Source organism: Oryx dammah, unplaced genomic scaffold (assembly GCF_014754425.2).
Source record: "Oryx dammah isolate SB20612 unplaced genomic scaffold, SCBI_Odam_1.1 HiC_scaffold_24, whole genome shotgun sequence".
Classification (NCBI taxonomy): domain Eukaryota; kingdom Metazoa; phylum Chordata; class Mammalia; order Artiodactyla; family Bovidae; genus Oryx; species Oryx dammah.
This window is the reverse complement of record NW_024070208.1, coordinates 16,737,681-16,765,143: the sequence shown is the minus strand read 5'-3', so window position 1 is coordinate 16,765,143 and position 27,463 is coordinate 16,737,681. Positions and strand designations below refer to the sequence as shown.

The 27,463-nt window shown below is 40.7% G+C and overlaps 1 protein-coding gene across 4 annotated transcripts in view; it reads right to left on the bottom strand.

Annotated features, from left to right (window-relative positions):
• Positions 1-27,463, bottom strand: part of LRCH1 (leucine rich repeats and calponin homology domain containing 1) — a 219,083-nt gene that overhangs the window by 102,608 nt on the left and 89,012 nt on the right. For all 4 annotated transcript variants that reach the window (XM_040267245.1, XM_040267248.1, XM_040267244.1 and 1 more), the window contains exon 2: positions 6,154-6,298. In XM_040267245.1, coding sequence (XP_040123179.1) covers positions 6,154-6,298 — 145 coding nt within the window. The remainder of the gene's footprint in view (positions 1-6,153; positions 6,299-27,463) is intronic.

Below are 27,463 nucleotides of genomic sequence, written 5' to 3'. Positions count from 1 at the left end.
ACAAATGCCCAGAAAACACATTAGAAAAGGCAAGGCTTAAACCCCAAGTTGCTGCTCCTGCGATGGGTGACTCTGATGACCACTTTCTACTCCAGCAGTCTATGGAAAATATTTTCAAATTTTAAGATGATACTTCCAAATTCCAACATGGTTCATTGTATTTTGGTGTCTTCCTGCTCATCAGTCATTTCACAAAGCACAACCTAGTTACCAAAGGCCAGTTCCAAATATATATATATATATATATATATATATATATGTATGTGTATATATACCTAAAGGTGTATATATATACACATAATACGTATATATATATACACACACACACATATATATATACACCTAAATATTCTCCTTTCCCCTTTGAACCAGATATGATTTTCATAAAAGAAAGAGCAATACAAGTCTGAATGAGAAAAGCTCTTATGATCTTCATAAAAGAAAGAGTGATACAAGCTTGAATGAGCAAAACTCCTCTCCTTTTTCCAGTTTAAGAAGACATCACCCATTTTCTCTGTTTCTAGAAAGACAAAAATACTATCCTATAATTGAGAGTTTCTTCAGGAAGCAATGAAAATAAATTTTCTTGTTTATGTTCATTCTCAACGTTTTTTCTGTGATTCTTCAATGCAAGGAGAAGCTGTATTTCTCAGGGATAAAATTAAGATTCTCAGAAACAATGAAATTAGTTTTTGTTCATAACAAAAATTATAAAATCTATGCTTTCTAAGGCAAACCTAGCATGTAGGATGCTTCCCCCAAGTCCTTTAAATAGAGAGCTACAGTCTGAGGATTAAAGATTATTCTCCAAATGAGCCCCCAAAGGAATGTGGGGATACAGGTTATATACAGCCATCAGGAAGTTGGCTCTTTCTGCACATTGTTTAGCAGCCAAAAAGGATGCCAGGCTTCAGAAAAAGTGGCCAAAAAAGATTCCTTGTATGGTGTGATAACATTCTGCTCAAGAGACGGCCCCCTTCTTTACAGGCAATACCTAAGATGCTGGCAGAGAAAGGGGCTTCTAATGAATAAACCAGTTCCTGGCTCTGTGCATTTCACCCGAGAAAAGTAAAACCACTAACCACGAGTTCTGGAAACACTATCATCAAATGCTGTGAAGAATGTGCCTTTTGGGGGCAGCTTCTGTTCCCCCAAATCTCTGAGATGAAACTTTGAAGCTAAGCTCCCTATTCTTAGTTTCATTCACAACACCCAGACACTTGCCAAAAGCTTTTCTGCTCTGCGTTCTTCTAAAAACTTTCTAAGGTACATTTTCTTCATGAGTCTCATCAACAACAACCTCTCCAACTGCTTAAAATAGGTTTTACACTTTGTGAGGTCTTCCCATGTAACCGAGGTTCAAAGTGTTTGTTCCGATATAGGAACAAGTCTTGTTTAATCACTTGTATTGTTCTTGGCCACATTTCTTAGATTAAGACACTTTCTAACAGGAAAAGACACAGTGGCACATATATTAAATCAACATAACCTTTTGTTGTAAACACCAAGAAGAAAAGATTACAAGCCCAGTTTCTTCAAAGGCACACTACATAAACAGCAATAAAGTAATGTTTTCCCCAAACAGGACATTTCTACAGCGAGAGCAAAAATAGGAAACACTGGAGTGTTTTTAACTGTGTTTTACAATAAAGGTTTTCTTTCCATGTACTAATTAAACCCATCTCTAGTCTAAGATGGGAATTGGGTTGCTGGCACCAAACAGCCATTTGACATTTAAAGATAATGCCGCTGAGAGATCCTACCAGCCAAGGAGCTACAGCCGCAGTGACACGCCACCATCACCTCTACTGGCTTCATCACAACGCCATCAAATATTTACGACTGTTTACTCGGCTGGAATATGCAATGCCTCCCAGAGGGTGTCATCAATTTTGAATGGTTCCCATACATTCAAAGTGGCTTCACAGGACATGCCTCTTGTTTTGGAACACACAAAAATCAGCAATTTCTCCATGTGATTTATTTTAAAAAAGAAAACAATTAAAAATACAGTGAGACCATGTCTAATGTTATGCATGAAACATGAAATCTATGGAATTTGAAAAGCAGCTTCTCTGCACTATTTTCTCGAGCAGCTCTTTCTTTCTAGTTAGTAAGAGGAAAAATCCTAAGTGTACTATGGAAAAGAAAGTGTTTGGGGTATTTATTGATATAGTCTGCTGGCTTGCCTATCCGGTAAAGCTATTTCAGACCATGCTATATCTGACCCAGTCTACACTGTGCACTCAAAAGTAATTTACAGGATTTTCTCAATTTTCTGAAATGTATACTGACTTCCCCAACACATCTAAATTAGTTACAGTTTAGATTAAATGCTTCTATCTAGAATATATCTTTTCATATGCCGTATGATACCACTTATACATGGAAGCTAAAACTAGTGAACATAATGAAAAAGAAACAGATCCACAGATATGGAAAACAAACCAGTGGTTACCTGTGGACGAGGGCATGGGGAGGGGCAATGCGGGACTAGGAGATTAAGAGGTAGCAGCTACTGGGCTGGCCAAAAGGTTCGTTCAGGTTCTTCTGTACCATCTTACGGGAAAACACAAACGAACTTCTTGGCCCACCCAATATTATGTATAAAATAAATAAGCATGACTTCCCCAGTGGTCCAGTGGTTGAGACTCCAAGCTCCCAATGCAGGGGGCCTGGGTTCTATCCCTAGTCAGGGAACTAGATCTCAGATGCCTAAGAACCCGCATATGGCAACAAAGATCCCGTATGCCACAACCAAGACCCAGCACAGCCAAATAAACAAAGTTTAGAAAATAAAAAAGCTATGAGGATATATTGTACCATACAGGGAATATAGCCAATATTTTATAATAACTATAAATGGAGCACAACCTTTAAAAATTGCGACTGACCGTGTTGCACACATGTAACGTCTAATACTGGTCATCAACTATACTTCAAATAAAAAATAATCACTTGATTAGATGGACTATTAAAAAAGAGCTTTTTTCATTGGCATAATATCCAATTTGTAATTATCTCACACACACACACACACAAAACCTGGACTGAAAGGGGATCAGCAGCTCTCCTACAAAGCAGTACTTTCTGCAGCGTCCTGAGCATCTTGCCTCTAGGAAGTGGACTGGCAGCTTCTCTCTGAAGGTCAGGAGTCAACAGAATTCTACCATGCCTCTTCACCACACCCATTCATTTTACTTTGTTGACTTAAGTTTTCATGAGAAAGACACGAAGAGGCCACAGTGCCCAACCCTGGTTGTTGTGAAGGAGACATCTGTCATGATCCCAGACAAGCACAGCATTCTAAATTCCTTCTGGTTACCAGCTGCCTTCAGAGTGGGGGTGGTGGTGGCTGGGAGTGGAGATGCTAGCTTGAAGACAGGAAGAACTCACACAGACAACACTACTATCATGGGATGTCATTACTCAACATCTCTGAGAAGACTTACAATTTAACTAGATGCCACTGGCATTTTCTAGATATTATTGTATTACACATTTATAGATAAACAGATGTGACAGTCACCCACCATTTCACAGGATACCAATAAACCATTTAGGCAAATGTAACATTCTACCTCAAATCTCTCCCACAAAGAAAAAAATTCAGTTCCAAAGGTCTTATTCCTAGAATTTTCATTTCAAAAACCTAATAATCAAACAGGAGTTAAAGGCCTTATAAATGAATAGAAAAGATGTCCATCTCCTGCTCACTTTTAAAACTGCCCTATGTTGCTATTTCAGGTTACATTCTTAAAGTAAATTTGATGGAGGTCACCACGGAAAACCACATATGTACATATAGCACCAGCCTTTCAAAGACTTTACAGGAGACACATACATTTTTCATACACCTTGACATATTAAGAGTATCTCTGAAAAGTAAGAGATATATTTTTCTTAATTTCCTCCATTTATTTATCAATTCTTTTGAAGAGTTATGATTCAACACTACAGAATATGTCTTAAAAGATGGTAATATTAAAGTAGGAAATGTGAGCAAAGAAAACCAAAGCAAAATTAAAATGACCTATATAAATGATTCCTGGGCTGGAAAGATCCCCTGGAGAAGGAAATGGCAACCCACTCCAGTATTCATTTGCCTGGAGAATCCCATGGACAGAGGAGCCTGGTGGGCTACAGTCTATGGGGTTTTAAGAGTCGGACACAACTTAGTGACTAAACCACCACCATATAAATGGGACCAAAAATAGAGAAATTAAATTAAATGAGAAATGAGACCATTATAAGAAGAAAACAAAGTTTAAAAAGTTGGGTGCTTGATGACCCCTTTACTTCTTTCCTTTCTTTTACCTAGAAATGCATCACAAAACTCTGTTTACAATATGCGAAACACAACTTCAACCATTAACAGTTCCAATAAATTCTCTCTGTTCTTAATTGAAAGACTCCTGAGATTCATATTCCAATATAGTCTTTCTACCATCTGAGAACAGTAACATTATTCTACCTTCAACTAGCCTCAACATAAAAATCAACCTATCAAAAACAATTTTATTACTGCTTTTAAAGCAAAATATAAATGCTGAGATTAGATTCCCCAGCATTTGTAGAATTTTATAGTTTATATCGTGCCAGAAGAAATACGTCATCTGTTACCCCAAGGTTCTCAGTGTATATATATTTAATGCTGTACAACAATGCAAACTTAAATCTATTTACTTGTTGCAAGCAGGCTGCTGGAGGTGAAAGTATCAGGAGTAGGTAAGTAAAATAAACAGACCAACTACATATGCTCTTGGGTTATTTCCCCTATGTGGGCTGGGACTAGAAGACAGATGTTTTAGGGAGATAATAAGCCATATCTATAGACATCACTATGCTGGCTCCATCAGGTAATTCCAGGTAATTAATATTCTGCTGCAGCAGAAATGGTATGAATGGTACTTATACAGGAAAACTCAAATGAACTAGAAACCTGGAAAAAATGAAAGTTGGCTCTGTTGAGCTTCTAGTAGTAATAATAATAATAGCCTACATCTTATTTACCAAAAATGAAATAAAGGCCACTTAAAAACATGACTAAGATTTATTTTTCACTCCCAAGGGAAAAGATATACAGTCCTAATGAAATGCAAAGGAAACCCATTTTTGACAACAAAGAAAGCTGCAGTAGACTTCTAACTATCAGTAGTAAACCAAACCAAACAAACAAATAAAAACCCTAAAATATAAATGACATTATTCTCTATCACAAATTAATACTATACCCGGTTTACTGAGAATCTTGCTCCTTGAAGGTTGGCATATTTGTTACACAGCACAAACCCTGGTAGTCAGGTTCTATCCTTTGCACAGTAAGATAACACAACTGACAAGAGTGATGGCTACTCAGGCTTGAACTCTGCAACTTTGTTTTAATAGTAGAGGCAGACTTGATAAAACAGCTCCCCCTCTCTCCTGATATCCCAGATGTGAGCCAGGATTTAAGTATCAAGGAGTCAAAATCAGGCCAGAAAAGCCGACAGTCACAGCAGCAGAAGTCTAAAAGCTAGGCCTTAAAACTCTTACTTTTAACTTCAGGGCTACTCAGTATATTAATAGGTTACACTGTGTTGTGCTTAATCAGAGAGTCAGTACAGACCACTGACCCAGACTCAGCAAACACTGACCTAATTTAATGGGCTAAAGACAGCAGAGTCAGATCTTGCTAGAGTGGCTCAGTGTTCCTCCTCAACCTTCTCTAGTGACCTAAGGTGAACAGGTTCAGTCAACTCAGGGTAGCAAATCCAATGGTTCCAATAACCTCCAAAACCAGGAAGGCCCTAATTTGCCTCAACCATCAATCCTTTCTCACTTCCTTCAGCCTTCCTCCTCCAAAATCTACGTCAATATCTGAAGAAAACAGACCAACAACCTTCCAAGTATCAAACAGACAAAAAGTATAAAGCATGCTGTATCAATCATCTTAAGAAGCCAAAACATCTTGCCCTACTGACATTGAGAAGTCGAGCAGCAAAAACAATATTAATGGCACTACAAATGTATTATAAAAGATATTTCTTCAATAATCTTCATGTGATTTATTTCAAAGGGTGATCAGAAAAGATCAGAGAGAAAAAAACTGACATAAATACAAGTGATCTTTTTTCTTTAATTAAATTTGGTTACCTAAAGGTGTCAACCTACCTTAAATTTAAGTAAGTCAGCATCTGTAGGTTAATGATGGCCTCCGGAATGACTCTGATACAGTTATGGTACAGATTAAGAATTTCCAGTGATACAAAATGGCACAATTCCATTGGAACTTCAACCAGTCTGTTTTTAGATAAATCTAAGAGAAAAGGAAAGAATATTTTGTCAATAAATCTTCAACATAATCCAATACAATCTTATCAACTATAACACTTTTTCTTTAACCCATTCTAAAATAAATATTATAATCTAAATTTAGATCAACATTATTTTTTGTACCACTGTTACTATAGAGTTGTGATTCCCATTTTCTACCATTATGGCCCATTCATATGTAAAAGCAAAAATACTACTGAAACAGTTTTAGCTCTCTGTATCAGTCTGTAAATTCAGGCCAGGTACAGGGTAACTGAATCAATATTTACTTTTTTCTCCATCTGAAAATGGTTTCTCCCCCAGATGAGTATGTAAATTGAATCCTTTAATATATCTGAATACACGTTTGCCTTAATATTTAAACTATTTAATTCAATTTTGCATTCATAACATATTGTCTCTCAGAGCATGTCTTTTATACCTTTTCCAAACAAACACACAGTAGATACTAAGCAAGTATTTCATTCACCAGAATTACTAAATACCTACAATGTACTAGACAACCCTGTTGTCTGTTAAGGCTGGATAACCGTGTCTGCTGCATGATCTGCGGTAAAACTGGCTCCCTTGGCCAAGTGTACCAAAGACAGTAGCAACGGGGACTTCTCTGGTGGCCCACTAGCTAAGACCCTGCGCTCCCAACGCAGGGGGCCCAGGTTCCATCCCTGGTCAGGGACCAAGATCCCACAAGCTGCAACTGAGAGCTCATATGCTAAACTAAGAGTCCATGGAGCCAAATAAACAAATGAATAAATAAAAATAAAGAGCAATAACAGTCTACACAGTCATATAAGCATACAATTGATAGCATCACCATCTCAACAATAAAACTATGCAATAGTCCTTAACGTCCAAATCTAGGAATGGTGTGCATGACTGTAAAACGCCATAAAGCACTGAATACAAACAAGAGCTGCCACTCTTGAAAACAGTGACTCAACAGTAACAAATCACCTCGCCCTCAGTTAGGCAGGACTTAATCAGTATGAGCTGAAGACGTTCAGTAAATAATATTTCAGATTTACTTAAGGAATCACACTACCTGCTGTATGTACTAATGAAACACAAATCAAAAATCTACCTCCCCAATTGACCTTCCAATAGATAAACACATAAATAAACAAAAGCAGGTTAGGTGCCTTCAGAGGAAGAATTCTGGGAAAATTTTAAGGGACAATTCTGATCATATTTAAACCACTCCAAACCATGTGATAGGAAGGAAAGTTTTCAAATTCTTATTTAAATAGTAACAGATGATACTGATATCATCATCTAACAAAAAAGTACACAACAAGGAAACTATATATGAATCTCCTTTCTAAATACATGTGTGAATCTGAATTTAAAATGAATCAACAGAATTAAACACTTAGCTAAAAAGATTAACATACTAGGATCAAGTGGGATTCATTCTAGAAATGTTAAGTATTTTCTAAATTATTTAAACATGTCATCAGATAAAGAGTGAAACATGAAGTAGTATAGGATCATCTCTCCTCTTAACTTCTTTCTTTCCCTTCTCCTATGAGTCGCACTACAATAAACATCTTTTAAGGTCTCTGAGAGTTTCAATAGGGAAGTCACATGCAAAACCATTAGCTGTCCAGGATCTGGCTACAAGATCACCCTAATCCTTTAACTGAGCTATTTTGGATTTTTCCAGTTTTTTCTTTTGAGAGTATTATTGATTATAAATAAAGCTATAAGGTGTTAACAGTGGGTACATGAATGCCCAGCCTACAATGAACAGACCTCCATGTCCAATGAGTTAGTGAGAATTTACCTATGTAACATGCCCTTATCATCCTGGGTTTGGGTTCCAGTCTCTGCATTAAAAGGGAAGAAATAATAAAACCTACATGGAGCTTAGACTCTTTCAATCCCTATAGAGAAACAGTTGCCTAGGTTAAATTAAAACAAAACTGAAATACAGAAAAATCACAAGTTTTCCTCTCCTATTTGTTTAGATTCACTATCCAGATGATAAATTATTGACGGATTCATCAACATTACTAAGTACATGGTTTCTGCAGAAAAGAAAAACACAAAGGACTACTTTTTTTTTTAAGTTTATAATTTGATAGATAAAAGGAGAAAACCCTCAACCATAAGGTAAAAGGTTCCTACTGGGCTTAAAAAAAAAAAAAAAAAAAAAGATAGAAATAAAGAGGTAAAATCCAGGTGGGTATTTGTTATCAGCCCTTGAGCACTCCCACTGAGCCAGACACCGTATCTGGAGCTTTGCGTCTAGTAACTCATTTAAACCAATACAAGGAGCACCACCAACCTAGAGATGAGTAAACTAGGCTCAGAAAGCTTCTGTGACTTGCCCAAAGCCACAGAAATCAGTAACCACGTTCACAGCTAAGTGTGTCTAACTCCAAGGCTGACCAAGTTCCCCACAAGGGCCCACCCTTTCTCCTTGGAGTAATGGCCAGATCATGTAGCCCACAGCTAGATTATTAGGAAGATATGGTGCTTAAATCTTCACTGCATTTTCATTTGTCCAAAATACAATAAAAATCAAGTCAACATGTTCTGTGTAAAAACCCAGAGGACAAGAAAGTCAGAAACATTACGTTCAAAAAAAGAAAGTACTAAAAACAATGGCACCTGATGGACTAAACTCTGGAAGTGGTTACAGGAAACTTGCTAAGTAGAAACTGGCTTAAACTGCCAATTATCCTAATCTTACATAAGCACTCTGTTTCACTGAAGAGTTTAGAATGAGTTTTCAAATACGTCACTTATTTTTTCCTACTTGGGTCTGAATATCATCTAATTCTCAACTAACTTTCTTATTGGAAGAAAGAGGGTACAAAAAAAAAAAAAAAGGAACAGGTTTGCTTTCCTATGATTTACTGAGGCTCCTGCAGACATTATTTTGTACCCTTGGGCATCCACTAACTCACCATGGGAAAGATGCCCAGAAAGGCTAGGAAAGTCAGTCTGGATTAAGACATTTTGACTTTGATAATCCAGAGTGGATAACCCAATTATAAACAATGGGGGAAAATGTCATACAAATTTGTTCAAAAATTTTCCTGTCATCTGAAAACAAAGAAATAAAACATGGTCTGATCCCTCTTTAAAAACAAAACAAAAGAACCAAAAACAAACAAACAAAAACAGAACACACAAGAAGGAAGAAGAGAAAGAAATCCAGGATTTAGCTGTAATTAAAGTCATGAGCAGACAGTTCAGGGTGCCCGCACAGACTTGAGTGTCTCTAACTGCGACTCTTAGAGGGCAGATCCTTGCTGGAGGCAGAGAGAAACGAAGCAGGAGCCAGGCAGTTGTAGTAATAATTACAGACAGATGGGAAGAATAAGAGTTCACAGATAACAGGCAAGTGTTAAGAATGCAATTTGTATCTTCATTTTGAAATACAACCCAATCCAGCTTGGGCAAATGAATCAGGAGCTGTGAAAAGTCCAGGAAGTTCTGAATGATAGAAATATGTCAGTTCTTAAACTCGAGATAAACAGGGATGAAGAATTTGTGTTTATTTTTTCTTGTGTGCTGCTTTAATTCTGTAATAAATACATGGAGCTATGAATGAAGCCACTTATGAAATCTTTTCCTAAATAAAATATCTTCCTAGTATATCTCAACCACGTTAGTATACTGGGATCACTTAGAAAGAAAGCTTTTAAAAATCCTGAAGCCTGGGGTCCATGGCCAGAAGTATCGGGGTGTGATTTGGGCATCCCTGGATGGCTAGTTGATCCCCACTATCCCTTTATTTTCAGACTTTATTTTCTTGGGCTCCAAAATCACTGCAGATGATGACTGCAGTCATTAAATTGAAAGATGCTTGCTCCTTGGAAGAAAAGCTATGAAAAACCTAGACAGCGTAATAAAAAGCAGAGACATTATTTTGCCAACAAAAGTCCATCTAGTCAAAGCTACGGTTTTTCCAGTAGTCACATATGGATTTGAGAGCTGGACCATAAAGAAAGCTGAGCACCGAAGAACTGATGTTTTTGAACTGTGGAGTTGGAGAAGACTCTTGACAGTCCCTTGGACTGCAAGGAGATCAAACAGTCAATCCTAAAAGAAATCAACCCTGAATATTCATTGGAAGGACTGATGCTGAAGCTGAAGCTCCAAGTGGCTCCAAGCCACTTGATGCAAGAGCCAGCTCATTAGAAAAGACCCTGACTCTGGGAAAGATTGAAGGCAGAAGGGGACGACAGAGGAGGAGATGGTTGGATGGCATCACTGACTTTATGGACATGAGTTTGAGCAAGCTCCAGGAGATGGTGAAGGACAGGGAAGCCTGGCGTGCTGCAGTCCATGGGGTCGCAAAGAGTCAGATATGACTGAACGACTGAACAACCGTAATCCCAAGGGAAACGCAGGTGATCCACCCTCTCAGCTTCCTATCTAAACCAAGACCCACCAACAGGTGGCGCTCTCCTAGGGGCAAGTGGTTGGGTCTGGGAAGAGTCTGATTTAGACTACAGCCTTGGGAAAGAAAACCACACAGATTCAGTTTGTTTAGATTCTTAGTCTAAATTCCAGCTCAACTAGTTCCAGATACGATTGGAGCGGCAAAAATCTGATCTGCAATGGAGTTTTACATATCATCAGTTGGCTATGATCATAGAAAATTAGGTTTTTTTCCTTGTTGAATCTTCACCATAACCTAGGAAAGCAGGTGCAATGATCACTCCCCAGTATGTATGGATACTGAGGCCCAGAGAGGTTATGTAATTTGCCTCAGGACACAGAGCTAATAAGTGGCAGAGGCAAGAACTAAACCAGTAGGCAGGACACCAAAGCCCTGTTTTCAAACATCGTTGATTCAGCCTCATAGGACTGCAGCTAGGGAAAGTCAGTTGTTCTCGTGGGGTATCTCTAATTTTAAAAATAATAATAAAAACAGATCCATTTTTTTCTTTAAAAAAAAAATCCATTTCTGATACCTGGTGAGGAGCCACGAAATGATATCAAAGCTCTAGACTAGAAGCAAGCGATCTTTGACCAGGTCCTAATATCTTCTCCAGTGAGATGAGCCTGTGTATCAGGGCCTGGTTGCCCATCCCAAGCTGGATTCAGTCCGTCCTTGCTGGAAACCTGCCCAGAGGCCTCGGCTTGCCCTGGGGAGCGGGGTCGACTGCAGCTCTGGGCAAACAGCCGGGCAGCAAACCGGAACCCCAGAACCACGTCCTCCCCGCGTCCGCTTCTTAATTGAAGCGTTCACATGAGAGCAGGGCAGCCAGAAATAAAACAATAAGTTTCGCCCTGGCCAAAACAAGCTCTGTGAAGCCCTAAAATAAAGTAGCCAAATGAATAAAAATAAGCAGAGGAGCGTAGGAAAACAGTCAATGGAATCTGGTGTGCAGTCAGCACCCTTGGAGGCACGGTGTTGTTTTTGTATAATAAAGGAAAGTGGTGCCTTGGGAGGGGCTGGATGACCCCCCCACCACCGGCCGCACCCCTCCAACAACAACATCCTGAGTTATCTATCAGCCATCACAGCCACGAGCAGAAGGCTGACAGACCAGGACAGCTGGGAACCTCATTTGCAACGTCCGCGCTTTCTGGTCTGAAGGAAAGGCCTGTTGGAGTACAATCATGCCCAGTTCCAGAAAAACCGAACGATCCATCTTTTAAGCTGAGAGTAAATATGTGATCACGGCTTCCCAGGTGGCGCTAGTGGTAAAGAACCTGCCTGCCAGTGCAGGAGCCACAAGAGACACGAGTTTGATCCCTGGGTGGGGAAGATCCCCTGGAGAAGGGAATGGGCAACCCACTCCAGAATTCTTGCCTGGAAAATTGCACGGGCAGAGGAGCCTGGCGGGTTACAATCCATGGGGGTCGCAAAGAGTCGGGCACGATTGACAAACTGAGCAAAAGGAACAGGAATCGAAGTTTAATTTTAGCTTATTAGCACCTTCCATGATGCCTTAGTAACTGGGTGAAGTGTGTGTCCTTCACACATAAATCTAACCCCCTGACCCACAGACAAGCATACGGGCCCCACTGTCTTCCTAATACTGAAGGGACCTCTGGGCCAGGCCCCCTTCGCCCTCTTGCTCGATCCCTTGCTGGGTCCACAATTCAGAGACAATGCTTGGATGGAAGGTGGTCTGGGGCCATGTGCCCTGTCTGGACAATCCGTATCCATTCTCCCCTAGGCACGCAGGGGTCTCTCTAGAAGAATCTCAGCGATATCCTTCTCTAAAGAACCGCTGCACAACGTCCCAGGGGTCTAACCACCCCTTCCTCCCCACTCCAGGACAGACATGACACCCGGCCCCACGATTCAGCACCCAGAGCCCATTCCCCAGACACCTGCACACTTGGGAGTGTTCTGGTAAGAGACTTGCCCCAGGCAGGGAAGCGAGCCCATGGGCTGCCTCATCCTGACTCTGGAGATAAAACCACGTCGCTTCCAGGGTTAAACAGGCAGAACTAATAAACGGAGTCATCAAAGTTTTGAGTGAGTCAGTCAAGATCTCAAGCTACATCTCTAAGAGATCAAAAAAAAATATCATCTTGTCAAACACTAGAGAATTGTTAAACAGTTCCTCTGTATGAACCATGAAGTTTTCCCTGATTATCTACTTAAAATGTCAACCTATCTGTCATACCTCCCCTTCCTCTGTTCTTCATTTTCTTTCCTGTCTTAGCACTTGGATAGCCTTCTAACATAGCGTACCATTTATTCATGTATTTTGGTTGTTCATTTTCTCTCTTCCTCAACCAGAATATAAGCTCTGTGAAGGCTGGGATCTTTGCATTGTTCACTGGTATACAGTAAGAGTTTAATAAACATTCATTGAAGGTAGTAGGAAAGGAGATTCTTCGGTCAGACAGCTTGAGCTCAAACCCTGATTCCACTACTTAGTGTGTGTACTTGGAAATGATTACTTAATTTCTCCATGCCTCAGTTTCTTCACCTGTAACACGAGAAGAGTACCAGTACTGGCTTCGCTGAGTTACTGGAAGGACTAAATGAGATGATACACACAAATCCTTACAACAGCATCCACACAGAGGGAAGGACTCTAAGAACAGTCTCTGTCATTATGTTAGCTAATGCTGGGTTCCGAATACAGTATTTCTAGCAAGGAAGAATGGCCTGGGCTAGGAAGGAGTTTAAAATCTAGCCGACAAGCACAAGAAGTACACCATATGTACAAATGCTTCGTAACAATAAATCAGAGATGAAAGAATAGACAAAAACAAGGGTGCATTATGAGTGAAAAATTTGTAAGTTAGTTTGAACGTTACCCTTCCCAAGCAGAAGGAAATAAGAAATAGAAGCTAGTTTTGGTAAATGCCAAAAAAAATATGACAGATCCAGACTCTTAGTCTGGTGAATTTATTAACAGTAGATACCTATTTAAGCCCACAGAATGAGGGTTTCCCAAGCGGTGCTAGTGCTAAAGAACCCAGCTACCAATGAGGAAGACATAAGAGATGTTTGATCCCTGGGTGGGAAAGATCCCCTGGAGGAGGGCATGGCAACCCACTCCAGTATTTTTGCCTGGAGAATCCCCACGGACAGAGGAGCCTGGTGGGCTATAGTCCATGGGGTCGCAAAGAGTCAGACACGACTGAAGTAACTTGGCACACACGCACAGCCTTTTATAGAACAGATGCACTGTTGAAATGCTGATAGCAAAAATTGATTTCTTTATGGTACTTCTCCTATCCAAAGCATTGCCAAAAAAATTAGGAAATAAAATTGTAAAAGACCACCATAGATAGAATTGGTGGGGGAAAGGGTTCCTGTCCCACAGTATAATCATTTTACTTAATCTCTAAAAGGCTCACTCAGAGGCTGTTTCCTCTTCAACATAATTCTAGCAAATGATATTGCCTGTTTAGCACCACTGCATTTTAGAAGCAACAAATAGATTCTACAAAGAAAAGCGGTCATAAGAAAGTGTGCTTCTAACAACAACAACAACAACAAAAATTAACAAAGAGTAAAATATACATACACATTTTAAAATTTCAGTATTTTAAATTTAAAAATTCTAAATGTAATGGTCAAAACCCTTCTAAATATTATAGCACAGTGTAGTTTTAGCACCAAAATAATACTCTCAATGTTGAATAATCTAGGACTAGTTAACACATTCGAAAATTAAACTAACTTAAATTTAAAATGTTTAAGAGAGCAGGGCAGTATCTATTCTTTTTTAATGTTTTCATGTAAATTTGCTCAAAACAAAACATCTTAAATGGTTACAGCTTCTGTGAAATGACCCATTCCCTAGTGATTCTGTTTAGCTAATGAATCATTTCCCACTTCCTTTAAGAGAAATTTGGCTCTGAGACATAATAAAAACAGCTCATCTTTAAAATGAGAAATACCAATTTAAAGGGAAAACACTAATTTTCTTATGAAACATGAATGCTTTAAGTAGCATTACTGCAATAGTCAAAAGGTAGAAGTAATTCAAATCTTCACCAAGGGATGAATGGAAAAGCAAAATGCGGTCTACACATACGATGGAACAGCATTCAATTTTAAAAAGGGAGGAAAGCCTGCCACACGCTACCACATAGGTCATCCTTGAGATTACGCTAAGTGAAATAAGCCAGTCACCAGAAGACAAATACTATATGACTCCATTTACACAAGGTTCCTAAAGGAAACTCATAGAGACAGAAACTAGAACAATGGTGGCCAAAAGCTGGGGAAAGGGAGAATTGTGTAGTGGGGAGAGAGTTTCAGTTTCGCAAGGTGAAAAGAGCTCTGTGGATGGATGACGGCGATGGCACACACCAACATGGGTGTACTCAGTGCCACTGAACTGGACAATTAAACATGGTTAACAGGGTAAATTTCATGTGACATGTTGCTATTTTATTACAATTTTAAAAAATGAATGCTTTTAAAAATGATCATAAAATACAAACATTATCCTGGAACCTGAAATTTCCCAGAGTAACAGAAATTACTAACCCTATCAGGTGGGAAGCAGAAGTAAAAGGGACAACTCTGGGAAATCTCACAAAGACAGATGGCACGTCTACACTATAAATGCTATTAGGCAGCTCTACGACCGGGCATGTGTGGGTGCTCAGTCGTGTCCAACTCTGGGACCCCAGGGACTACAGTCCACCAGGCTTCTCTGGCCACGGGACTCCAGACAAGAATACTGGAGTGGGTTGCCAAGTCCTCCTGCAGGGGAACTTCTCAACCCAGGGACTGATGACCAATTACCACTAACTCAGCAGTCACCTCACCTAACAGTGTTCTCTAGCTCCATCCATTGATCTACATAGACAGATACCCTCACTCATCACAATGCCAACCACCGTACATGCTGGATACACTTGAACCTCGTAAATGTTGGAAAGAAGAGTGAATAGCAGTGCCTGGAACTCAACAGATGACAGTCGAGAAAAGAAAGAAATCAGGGCATGGCTTCAGCTTTAACAATCTTGCAGAGCAGAAAGGTTAAATTCTAGACCAACATGAAGAGAGACACAGTCACAGACTTCCCCAGGAATGGGGTCCCCCAGGGTGCAGAGGAGCCCAAGGGAGACACAGCAAGGGGCTCCAGGAAACAGAAGATAGTGTGGGCCAGTCCTCTGGCAGATCACACTCAGGGCAGTTGCTCAGGTGCTGTGAGCAGACCTTGGGTTCTCTGGAATGGCAAGAGGGAGAACAGAATCTCTGGAGCTTTCCCTGGGAGGTTCTAGAGCTCAAGGGGCCCTTCGGTAAAGCACATGATTGCTGCTGGACTAAAGCTGAGCGGCTGATGACAATCACTCACCAGCCAGTTCATGGACAGTCTCTGTCACATGGTTATTGCAGGAAAACTAGTTATTAGTGATTAAGGGATCTGACAAGTGCTGCAAGATGAGTAATATGGGGAAAGCAAAGAAAGTGAGTCCCAAGGGCCCTAATGGATCAAACTCACATGATTATACGGGAGTTAAAGGACAGGAGTGGACTTGCTGTGGACAGAGCAGGGAGCAGGGAGGAGCACAGAGCAGCTACCCGTGAACTCCATGGCTTCAGCCTGGCCGGAGCTTGCAATCATTCCAGGTTTACTACCAAGAACGAAACAATGCACTGTTGTGACTTGATTACATAAATATGAAAACCCTCAACCATAAAAGAAATGTCATTTGGGGGAAAGAAAGCCCTCTATAATAAAAATGACCTCATCATAAATTTTTCCAGAATTTTTACATTTGTTAGCTTTAGAAATCAAATATACTGTAAAAGAGTCTGTGTGTGTGTGTGTGTGTGCTCAGTCATGAATGTCAGATGACCACAATCATCAACAATCAGATGATGATGATATTATTATTTAATATTTTCTTGGCCATGCAACACAGCACGTGGGATCTTAGTTCCTTGACCAGGGATCAAACCTGTACCCCCTGCATTGGAAGAGTACAATCTTAACCAGTGGACTGCCAGGGAAGTCCCAGATTATTTTACTATAAATTTTAAAAATAGCAAATAAAAACATTAAGAAAGTTAACATTACCCGCACCAAAAGTAGAGAGGATGGAATGTTTTTATAGTTAAACAGCCCTTTCACATATATTATTGATTTGGTCTCTCATTAAAAGGAATCCTTTTAGAGGCAAATCAAATATTTTTTTACAGTGCTATAAATAATCTCAGGCATGAGACCATGTAAGATCTTTATCAAAGATAAAATTATTGACCTTCCAAGAGACTTTCTAAATGGCAAAAAAAAAAAATTAGTCCATTTTTAAAGAGTTCTAAGATAAAGAAATGAATTTTTCCTTTTATTAATTCTAAAGTACAGGTCCACTAGCCAGATAATCCATTATTCAAGTTCCCCAAAGACTTGTGTTAAACATCAAGTAGAGTGTGGGTAATAGCCATCACTTTGAAACAGAAATCATACAGAATTCAAAGTTTATATCATATAGTGTCAATTTGGTGATTAGTCTCAAATGCGGCAAAATTTTAAAAGCTATCCACAAGTCGTGAGCCAGTTTCACCACATTGCTTATAAGGTCAAAGAAGGAATCATTACCACAAACTTTATTTTTAACAGAAAAAGCCTGAAAGATATCACCAGTGATGTTTTTAAGTAGATATGATTCAGAAAATCTAAAGTTAATATAATATTTAAATGTAATATTCTATAAGAAAGCCAATCTTATGTGCCAGTCCATTTGAAAATCCATACTAACCTGTTTATACATAATAGAAATACTGTTTTTTTAAATCACTAATGACATTTTATGTGTACAAAAATGTTCAGAGAAGCCTTAAATTATTATTTCATTTTCATGTCTTTCTTTGAAAACAGACACAGTGTTTGGGGGAATTTTAAATTCAGCTTTGTTATCTTTTGGATAAAATAAAAACTTGAAGTTTCCGAGGAAGCCTATAGTTTTAAGAGAGGGAAACAGACAATTTATTGTTCTTTTCTGTTTGAGAAAGCTCCTTCTTGACAGAACCACTCAAAAAATACTTTTGAGCACCCGTGCAAGGAATAGTTCTGCATGGCGGGCAAACAGCAGTGAACACTGGCAAAATTCCTGCCCTCCAGAGCTTACAGTCTAGTGGGGCGATCTACATAAAACTAACAGGGATATAATATGTAGCAGGTTCCATGGTGGTTCCTGCTAAAGAGAACAATAAGGAAACAGGAAGTATGAGGCAGGGAACTGCAAATTTGAACAAGATGATTAGGAAGAATTCACAAATAAAGTGACTGAGCTGAACAGCTGAAGGAAGACAGGAAGTCACGGGAACATCTGGGGGAGGCCCCTTTTCCAGGATAAACAGCGATCAATCGATCGGGAGAGTGCTGAGGTAGGAGAAGGGGGGCGTACCCCCGGGACAGCAAGGGATCCAGCGGGGCTCACGAGGGTGACGACCTTCAGCAGGCAGGGACGGCAGCCGCCCACGGGGCCACGGACGGTTCCCCTCCAGGAAAGGAGGGAAGGCAGCCGACTGAGGCACAGATGCAGATATCTGAGTGGGCGAGGCGGTGGGCGGCCATTGAAGTTCCCGAAACGATCGCCGCCACGCCCAGCTGGGAGGGAAGGAGCAGCAGCTGGTCAAGGTCTTAGGAGAGCTGAAGTACGAAGCAGTCAATGGGACAGTAGGAAAGTGGCCGAACCGGACGAACGGAGAGTGAGTGCCGGGCGATTTGAAGACTGGCCGCGAACTGCGAGTGGCGTGGCCAGGATGGCCACGGTGCGCACAGATGCCCGGGAGAAGGCGCAGGCTTCCTGTGTCCCCCTGGTCATGTCCAACCTTTGTGCCCTTGCCTATTAAAAAAACTCCTCTAGAAATGAAAAAAAAAAAAAGTATTGACTTATCATTTGTAGCTCTGATCCCATAATACAACATATCTAAGTGAGGAGAGCCAAGCAAAGTCCCCATAGTAAGTCCCAGATGCTGGCAGGGGTGAGCGAGGAGGTAGGGGGCAGTCCCACGGCTAAACGGCATCTTCCCTAAGCTTTCCCGCAGCAAGGAAGACCATCCACGCTCAGTCTGTCATTTATAGGAGGTCTCCATAAGCTGGGCACATTATGCAGCTAGTGTATAGAGCGACATGAACTTAGGACTCAATTCATAACCTCAAGTAGAGTCCAACAAGGGAAGAAGAGAAATCAAAGAAAAATGTACAATGAAAATGCACAATACATACACAAGATCTATATTTATCAGTATGGTTAAATATCAACTTGTCTGACAGGCTGAGAAAGACTTCAGAGAGGCATTGACCTGTAAGACGAGTCTCTGGACGGTGTCTGGGAGACCACCAGGGGCAGAACGGATAAATCACTCCAGACTAACAGATGCTGCCCAGGTGAAGAACGGAGGAGGGAGTAGCTCGCTGAGGAACTGGCATTATGGCTTTGGTACACGGGGTTGATGCTCAGCAGGCATACATGGAAACAGTAGTTAGAGAGACTGGACATAAAAATAAAGGTGAGAAATGAGAAAGGCAGGAGTAAGGTGAAGTCACCTGCAGTGTAAGAATGAACATCATTATACGAGGGAATGGATCAGGGAGATATTTAAGAGGTAGATTGGTAGAACTTAGTGATCTGTTAAATAGAGAAAGTAGAGAGAAAGAAAAGCTGAGGGCATCTTGAGGTCTCTGGCTTGGGGAAATGCCCGGAAGCATGCTACTTGAAAAGGAATGCAGGGAGGAAAAACTAGATTTGTGGGCAATGGTGGGAGAGGAGAGCCATGATGAGTTTACTTTTCGATACACTGATTTAATGTTATCTATGGAGCAACCAAGTAGAGTGGTCTGTTGGCCATGAGATTTTGGGTCTGGAGCCCATGATAAAGGTCTTGGTTAAAATGTAGATTGGAACACATCAGCATGTACATAAGGGGTATTCATATATGACATCATCCTAGGAAAAACATGAAAACTGATGAAAGAAAATGAGCTAGCAAAGGACGTTCTAGCAGCTGCCTCCATAAAGCCAATGCCTTGCTCTATCCCATCACAGCTTCTTGAAACCTAAAGGCTTGGTCCCATGGCCCAAGGGCCATGATGAATTCTGGAACCCAGACTTCCTGAACCAAAATCCAGTGTTATTTCCACTCCTGCACTCTGCCCTACATGTTATTACACAGTTCAGTGATAATGATGGTTTTGTACTGACACCTTGACCAAGTGTGTGCAATATGATGGCTTCATCTAATTGCTATATTATCACTCTCTTTTTAGGAAGTAATCAGGATCCATGCTTTAGAAATGAGTATCCTTTCAGTTATACTTAGAGTCATGATCAATTCCTAAAACAACAAAAATACTGTAGGCTACACACCAGGGGAATTGAGAAGTTTGACTCCTTCCAGAAACACTTCCTGGGGCAATTTTTTTTTTCTTAATACTAAAATATGAGTCAAAGCACGAACTGTCTACAAAGTGCCTGATTTCCAATTTTTAAAGTTCACATTTAGCTAGGGCAGCACTGATAAGAAAGGCATTTTTGTGACAGTGTTTGAATATAGTAGATTCCATTGTAAGAACATGGAGTTTTTAAGTCTAGAAAGAGTTTATTTCAGATGGTTTCTGTATCCTTTTTTTACAGATCTAGCTGGAAGCTTTTTGCTGAACTAAAATGTAATAAGATTGTTGATAGAAACTGTTGCACGTTATCACTTACTAGCAACTATAATAGAAATACAGCTTATATTATTTAAGAAAGTATGTTAAACTGGTCTATTATTTTCCAATATATGGTTTCTGAAAGACTTAAACATGTTTCTGAAAGCATGTAAACAACATGCTTATTTTCGTATGACTTCTCTTTCTCCTCTCATTTTGATCACATGATTTACTTCATCTAGAGTTCAGGCATACCAAACAATTGTTGCTCACATCTAATTTTCAAAGCAAGAGCTCTTATCAAAGGTTCTGAAAAGGTACAAGGAATAGACTCAGAAGTCTACCCTCTCTAAGTCTTTTGAATTATGCCTTAAACCTGAAGACAAAATAGATTTTATCTTTTCACTATTAATGGCTTTGCAAACAATTTGAAATCCCAATCTGAAAAAATCTTTTTGTCCTCCTGAAGTTCAAACTGCATGTTAGACCCATGCTAAAGTGGACACAAAAATGCTGTAAAATTACCCAGCGTTTGCAATGAGAATTCTCTAGTCTTCACGCTGAGTCAGTGAGCAAAAACGGCCCCATCTAAACATTTGTATACGTGCACCACATAAGGCACTAGTTCTGACCAGCAAACTCAGAGCCTGCCAGGACTACAAGTTACCATGATCACGAATCATTACTCAGCATTTACTGTCTCCCAGGCACACCAAGGGTTTTCCAAGAACTCATCATCGCATAAAAACCTCACAGAAAAAAAACATAATTCAAAAAGATACATGCACCTCAATGTTCATACCAGAACTACTTACAGTAACCACGACATGGAAGCAACCTAAATGTCCATCAACAGAGAATGGATAAGGAAGATGTGGTATACATATATAACAGAATATTACTCAGCCACAAAAAGGACAAAACTGGGCAATCTGTAGAGACGTGGATGGACCTAGAGACTGTCGTACAGAGTGAAGTAAGTCAGAAAGAGAAAAACCACACAAATATGTGGAATCTAGAAAAGTGGTGTAGATGATCTTATTTGCAAAGCAGAAGCAGAGACACAGACATAGAGAACAAAAATATGGATACCACGGGGGAGAGGATGGACGGGAGGAATTATGAGGCTGAGAATGACGCATGCACACTACTGATACTATGGATACAATAGATAAGTAAGGAGAACGTTCTGTATAGCACAGGGAACTGTACTTAATGCATAGTGGTGATCTGATGAGAATGGAATCCACGGGAAACGGGTATATGCATATGTACGGCTGATTCGTTTTGCTGTGTAGTAGAAACTAACACAACGTAAAGCAACTATACTCCAAAAATATATAATTTAAGGAAAATTTAATGGAGATGTAGGGATAGTACATAGGGATAGAGACAGGGATACCTACTAGCAGATAAAGAAACAGACAGAAAGAAGTAAAATAACTTGATCTATAACATATGGCTAAAAAAGCTGTGAATGCCACTGAACAGTATATCGAACAGTGGTTAAAATGGTAAACTCTGTATTATGTAATATTTTACCCCCAACATCGAATATTATTTAAAAAAGAATAAATAGCCAAACTTGACTCCTCATACCAAAGTAAATTCCAGGTAGACTGGAATTTTAACAAGAAAAAGAAACAATAAAAGTACTAGAAAAAAAACAAAAACAAAAAAGGAGCAAAGCTGGGATTCAGAGTCCAGGCTCCATGCTAATGGTCTTCCACAAATTGCTATTTTACAGATAAAAACTACCCAAAGTGCTATTTTAAAGACCACCCTGATCATCATCAAATTAAGTTTCATAATCACTCAATAGCACTGCATGGCTTGCTGGAAAATACAATGCTTTGGGCAGGTCTATCTCCTCTTGAGGAGCAAACCCCAACACAAGGTTGGAAGCCACCTGTTATAAAGCCTCAAAATTGTATCAAGTTGTTGGTCGTGGAGACAGTTTCTCAGCGAGAGCATTGCAAGGCAGACTGCCAAGTGCACTAGAGAACCCACTTTTGAAACCTGTAGTTTAGGGGGAAGTGTTTGCTATGGAAAGGATGCAGAAAATAATCACACTCGTGTTTTAAGAAACCACACGCATACAGCGGAGAACAAACACAATTACAGTTTTCCAAAATACCTCAGAGTTGAAAGCTTGCAAAAAGCCTCAAAACTTGACTGCAGATCTAAAATAGAGTTCAGAGAGAGGAAGGAGGGAACAGATCCCGGTGCTGAGGCCTCCCAGTGGCCTCTGGACAGAAAGATTCCCAAACCGAGGGAGCAGAACTAGAAGGCAGCCACAGAAAACCAGAGGAAACCAGAACTCCCCAAAGCTTGCAGTTTCAGAGTGAAGTTCATAAAAGTCTTCTGTAAAGAACTGCCCATCTCCTTAATTTTACCATGTTTCAAATATTGAGTTAATTAGAACCTTCTCATCATTGTTCTGAGTATCAGTCTAACTGCGCTTGATGAAGGAAGGAAAGTCAAAACGCTCCTCTCCCCATGCATTCAAAGCCTCAGTGCTGAGTATACTTTCCATTTGACAAACAACGTGGTCCTTTCCCACTCTCAATGTCTTAATGTACACAGAAGCCAAGCAGAGAAGAAATGAGCGAGAAAATAGAACAGGCTTCTGGGTGGAGCGCTGATCAGATTGTGGGGCTCCAGAGAGGCAGTATTAGACAAACGGGTCATCTTATGATGACTGGCATGCAAGATAACACAAAATACATTTCCACAGGATTAATAAAAATAACGAGTGAGCTATGAAAAGTAAAAGACAGACATGGGCTACAGATCCTGAGAAGCCAGTTGTCATCACTACTGTTTTATTGTTTTATTAAACGGGGAAAGATGTCTTTCTGTCCCTATGAAGGATCCTATCCTGGTCTCCCAGTTTGCAGTTCAGCTCATTGATTTTACCACAGGTTCAAAACCCACAAGAAGCTCTGCACTATACCTTTGGCCTTTTTTTTTGTTTCCATAGTTTACCAGGAACATTGCATTACATTTCTTGAGAAAACCCAATGAGATACATTTACTTTCTGGTATTGGGGGATATTTAATGCAGGCCACTGTCATATTCAGAATGAATAAACATTCAAAATGTTTTGTAAACATTGTTGTTCAGTTGCTAAGTCATGTCCGACTCTTTGCGACCCCATGGACTGTAGCACGCCAGGCTCCTCTGTCCACCATGATCTCGCACATGTTGCTCAAATTCATGTCCATTGAGTCAGTGATGCTATCTAACCATCTCTTTCTCTGCCACCCACTTCTCCTTTTGCCTTTAATCTTTCCAGCATCAGGGTCTTTTCCAATGAGTTGGCTCTTTGAAATCAGGTGGCCAAAGTACTGGAGCTCAACTTCAGCATCATTCCTTCCAATGAATATTCAGGCTTGATTTCCTTCAGGATTAACTGGTTCAATCTTGCAGTGCAAGGAACTCTCAAGAGTCTTCATTACTCTAAAAGTAATCCAATGGGGATGTTCAGTGATGTTTAGTGGCATCAGTAACACTGGGTATTGTCTGTCACTACCCGACATTTTCTGTCACAGATAGGCAATAGGGGACTGGCTGCAGAACAGAACAAGAGTCACACTGTTCCTGCGTGTTTGCCCCCACCACAGCATTGCACCTGGAAGGGAAAGGAGCTGGACACAGCGTATCATGAAGCTGGCACTCCACGCAGCACCTGGCCCACCATGCCAGATGCCCCCATGGTCTGGGCAGGTGGAGACCCATGTCTTAGATGTGCCCTGACCCTCTACTTCCTACAAACCATATTCTTTCCAATGTGTGATTTTGTGGAATGGGAGGTTTTTAGGTATGTGTGTATCAAGCTTCTACTGAGATGCCTGGCATGGTAATTCGGTCCATGGACACTGAGAGAAAGAGAAAATAATGCGGGTACTTCAAAGATCTCACATGGGTCTCAAAACTATAAATGAAAAGGAAAACCCAGAAAAAAAGAATTATTAATGGGCCATGGGTAGCCATGTATGATATTGGCAGTTTCGTTGGTAAGAAGACTGCACGCTGCATCCTTCTAGACCTTTGCTCTGTGTGTGTGTGTGTGTGTGTACACACATGTGCCTACACTAATGGTGGACCAGGTTGAGAAGGAGGAAGAAGGGGAGGGGAAGCCTGGGAAAACAGCATGACAGGCAGCAGTCTAGCTATACAACGGAACACTGGACAAACTGCCTCTCACTGCACTCTGCTCCCCAGCTCTGCCTCTCTCATGTTACGAGGACTTGCATGGTTCATTCAATCCTCTGGGCCTCAATTTCCCCATCTGTCAAATAAAAATCCAGCCTTATCTAAAGCTCCATGGTAAAAGCAAAGAGTCAGAAATAGAACCATCCCTTCTCACTACCTTACTTTCCAGGAGGATGGACCTGTCATTACATTTACATTTACAGATATCAGTATAGGCAGAAGCACGCTGAAATCCAAAATGTTACTTTCAAATTTCATATATACACATGTACTTTCAGACATGAGCTGGTTGAATTGAACTGAATCTTTCCAATTGGTCAAGAGAGATTATTATTATTTCTACTTTCTCCCTTCTTCTAAATAGTACGTGTACAAACTCAAGTCAATCATGTCCGATTCTCTGTAATCTTACAGACCAAGCCCGACCCCTCCGCCCCACACCAGGCTCCTCTGTCCATGGGATTCTCCAGGCAAGCATACTGGAGTGGGTTGCCATGCCCCTCTCCCTCCTCCAGGGGATCTTCCTGACCCAGGGATGGAACTCCCATCTCTTATAACTTCTGCATTGGCAGGCATGTTCTTTACCACTACCCAACCTGGGAAGCACTCTAAATGGTGTATTTACAAGTAAATGACAGAATCAAAACACAAACCTAAGCCCATCTGACTCCAAATCCAAGGCTTATTCCATTTTACCACATGTCCACATAAAAGATGTGTAAGGTAGATGAAAACTCCCAACCAATTCCTCAAACATTAATTTGAAGAACACATATGAAGAAGTTAAAGGAAATACTGCTCCCGAAAACACAACTCCCTGCGCCCCACACACACGGTGGTGCCAGACTGCACTACAACAGCGGAAGTCGGGTGAGCTGGGGGCCTCAGGGAGAAGGCAGGGCCCGCCCTCACCTCCCTCTCCAGCTCAGGACCACCACTCCGCTGTAGTCTGAATCCCCCTCGCTAACTGTGGTTGTTAGTGGTCGGGACCCACTCCGGCATGGGACCACTAATGGTGCATCTTTGACAGTTGGCTGCTAGTGGGCGGCGACCACCAGTGGGTCCTGGGTGGACCCAGTACCTAGTGATGGTGTAGGGCAATGATGTCCACTGGAGGAGGGAACGGTGAACCACCCCGGTATTCTGACTGTGAGAACGCACGAACAGTACAATAAGGCAAAAAGAAAGGACATCGGAAGATGAGCCCTGCAGGTCAGAAGGTGTCCAATATGCTGCTTGGGAAGAGCAGAAGGCAACTGATAATAGCTCCATAAAGAATGAAGTGGCTGAGCCAAAGCGGAAGCGACACTCGTCTGCGGATGTGTCTGGTGGTGATCTGAAAAAACTCCGGGAGGTGGTGAAGGACAGGGAAGCCTGGCGTGCCGCAGTCCATGGGGTCGCAAAGAGTCAGACACGACTGGATGGCTGAACAACAACGATGCACGGCAATGGCTGCACGCTAAGGGCTGCGCTTGCCCCGCTCTATTACGATAAACCTTGTGTTATCTAATTTACAATAAAACAGAAAGTCAGGATATTACAGTCATGTTTACTTTTGGGTTTGTTTTGGGGGATTTCTTTCTTTTTTTTTTTTTTTTGCATAAACCCACTTACTGGGGCATTCGAATAATGAAAGAAAACAATGAAAAGCAAGAGTCGCTATTAATTTTGTATTTAACACATGTGCTCTTTCCCATCCATGTCAGCACACAAAAAGGGCTAAAACTTATCTAATAAAAATTGAGTCTAACATCAAGGTTTGGCAGTCGTTATCAAGGTTGCCAGGCTTAAAACAAAATTAAGTAGAAACCAACAAACAAAGGAAATGACTACTTTTACAACTCCTTGAATTACCCAGAAAATTTCTCAATACAAGACCATGTATTAAGCACAGTGGAAGACTATAATGATGAAAAACTATTAAAACATAGTCTTTTTAGCTCATCGCCCATTTCCCAATGGCAATTTATCAACTCAATCTGTATTTAATAAAAGCTGACTCTGTGCCAGACCCTAGCCAGTAGGTCTATCAATACAACAGAACAGGATTTGGCACATTATGGGATGGCCTCATCTTCAGTATGACACAATATGGCCCTTGTCAGGCTTCGGAAATTAAAACCTTCCACCTTCCACCTTCCACTTAGAGTAGCCATCACCAACCCTTCCATCCATCTATCTACCCGTACATTACTCATCCGACAAATACTTCTGTTGCCTATGCTGTGGCCTAGGGATTTAAAGACGGAAACTCACTGTTCCTGCTCTCAGTCATTTCCAGTCCAAAGAAAATGACCTCAAAAGACAGAATGAACCGTAACAGCTTGGTGAGTTTAAAACACATCTTGTGCTGCACAACCAGGTTCACAACAGCACTGTTCACAAGAGCCAACAGGTGGAAGCAGCCCAAGCGTCCAGGAGCAGAGAATACACTCAACGCCGTATACGCATACAATGGATACCATTCAGCCTTAGAGAGGAAATTCCAACACACGCTGTGACTTGAATGCACCTTATGGACCTTGGGCTAAGTAAAAAGAGCCTGACTCAGAAAGGCAACTACTATGCGATTCCACTCACGACACGTACTCAGAGTAGTCAAGTTCATAGCAACATAAAGCAGAATGGTGGCTTCCAGGGCCCGGGGGACAGGAGAGTGGGTAGCTGGGTAGTTTAATGGGTACAGAGTTCCAGATTTGTGAGATAGGAGCCCTGTGGGTGGATGTGGCTGCTCAACAACGTGAATGTGCCTAATATCACTTAACTGTGTGGGTTTAAAAATGGTTGAGGTGGTAAATTTTATGTATATTTTCTCATAATTAAAAATAAAGACATGTTCTCTTATTCTAAGATATTCCTCCCATTAAGACATGGG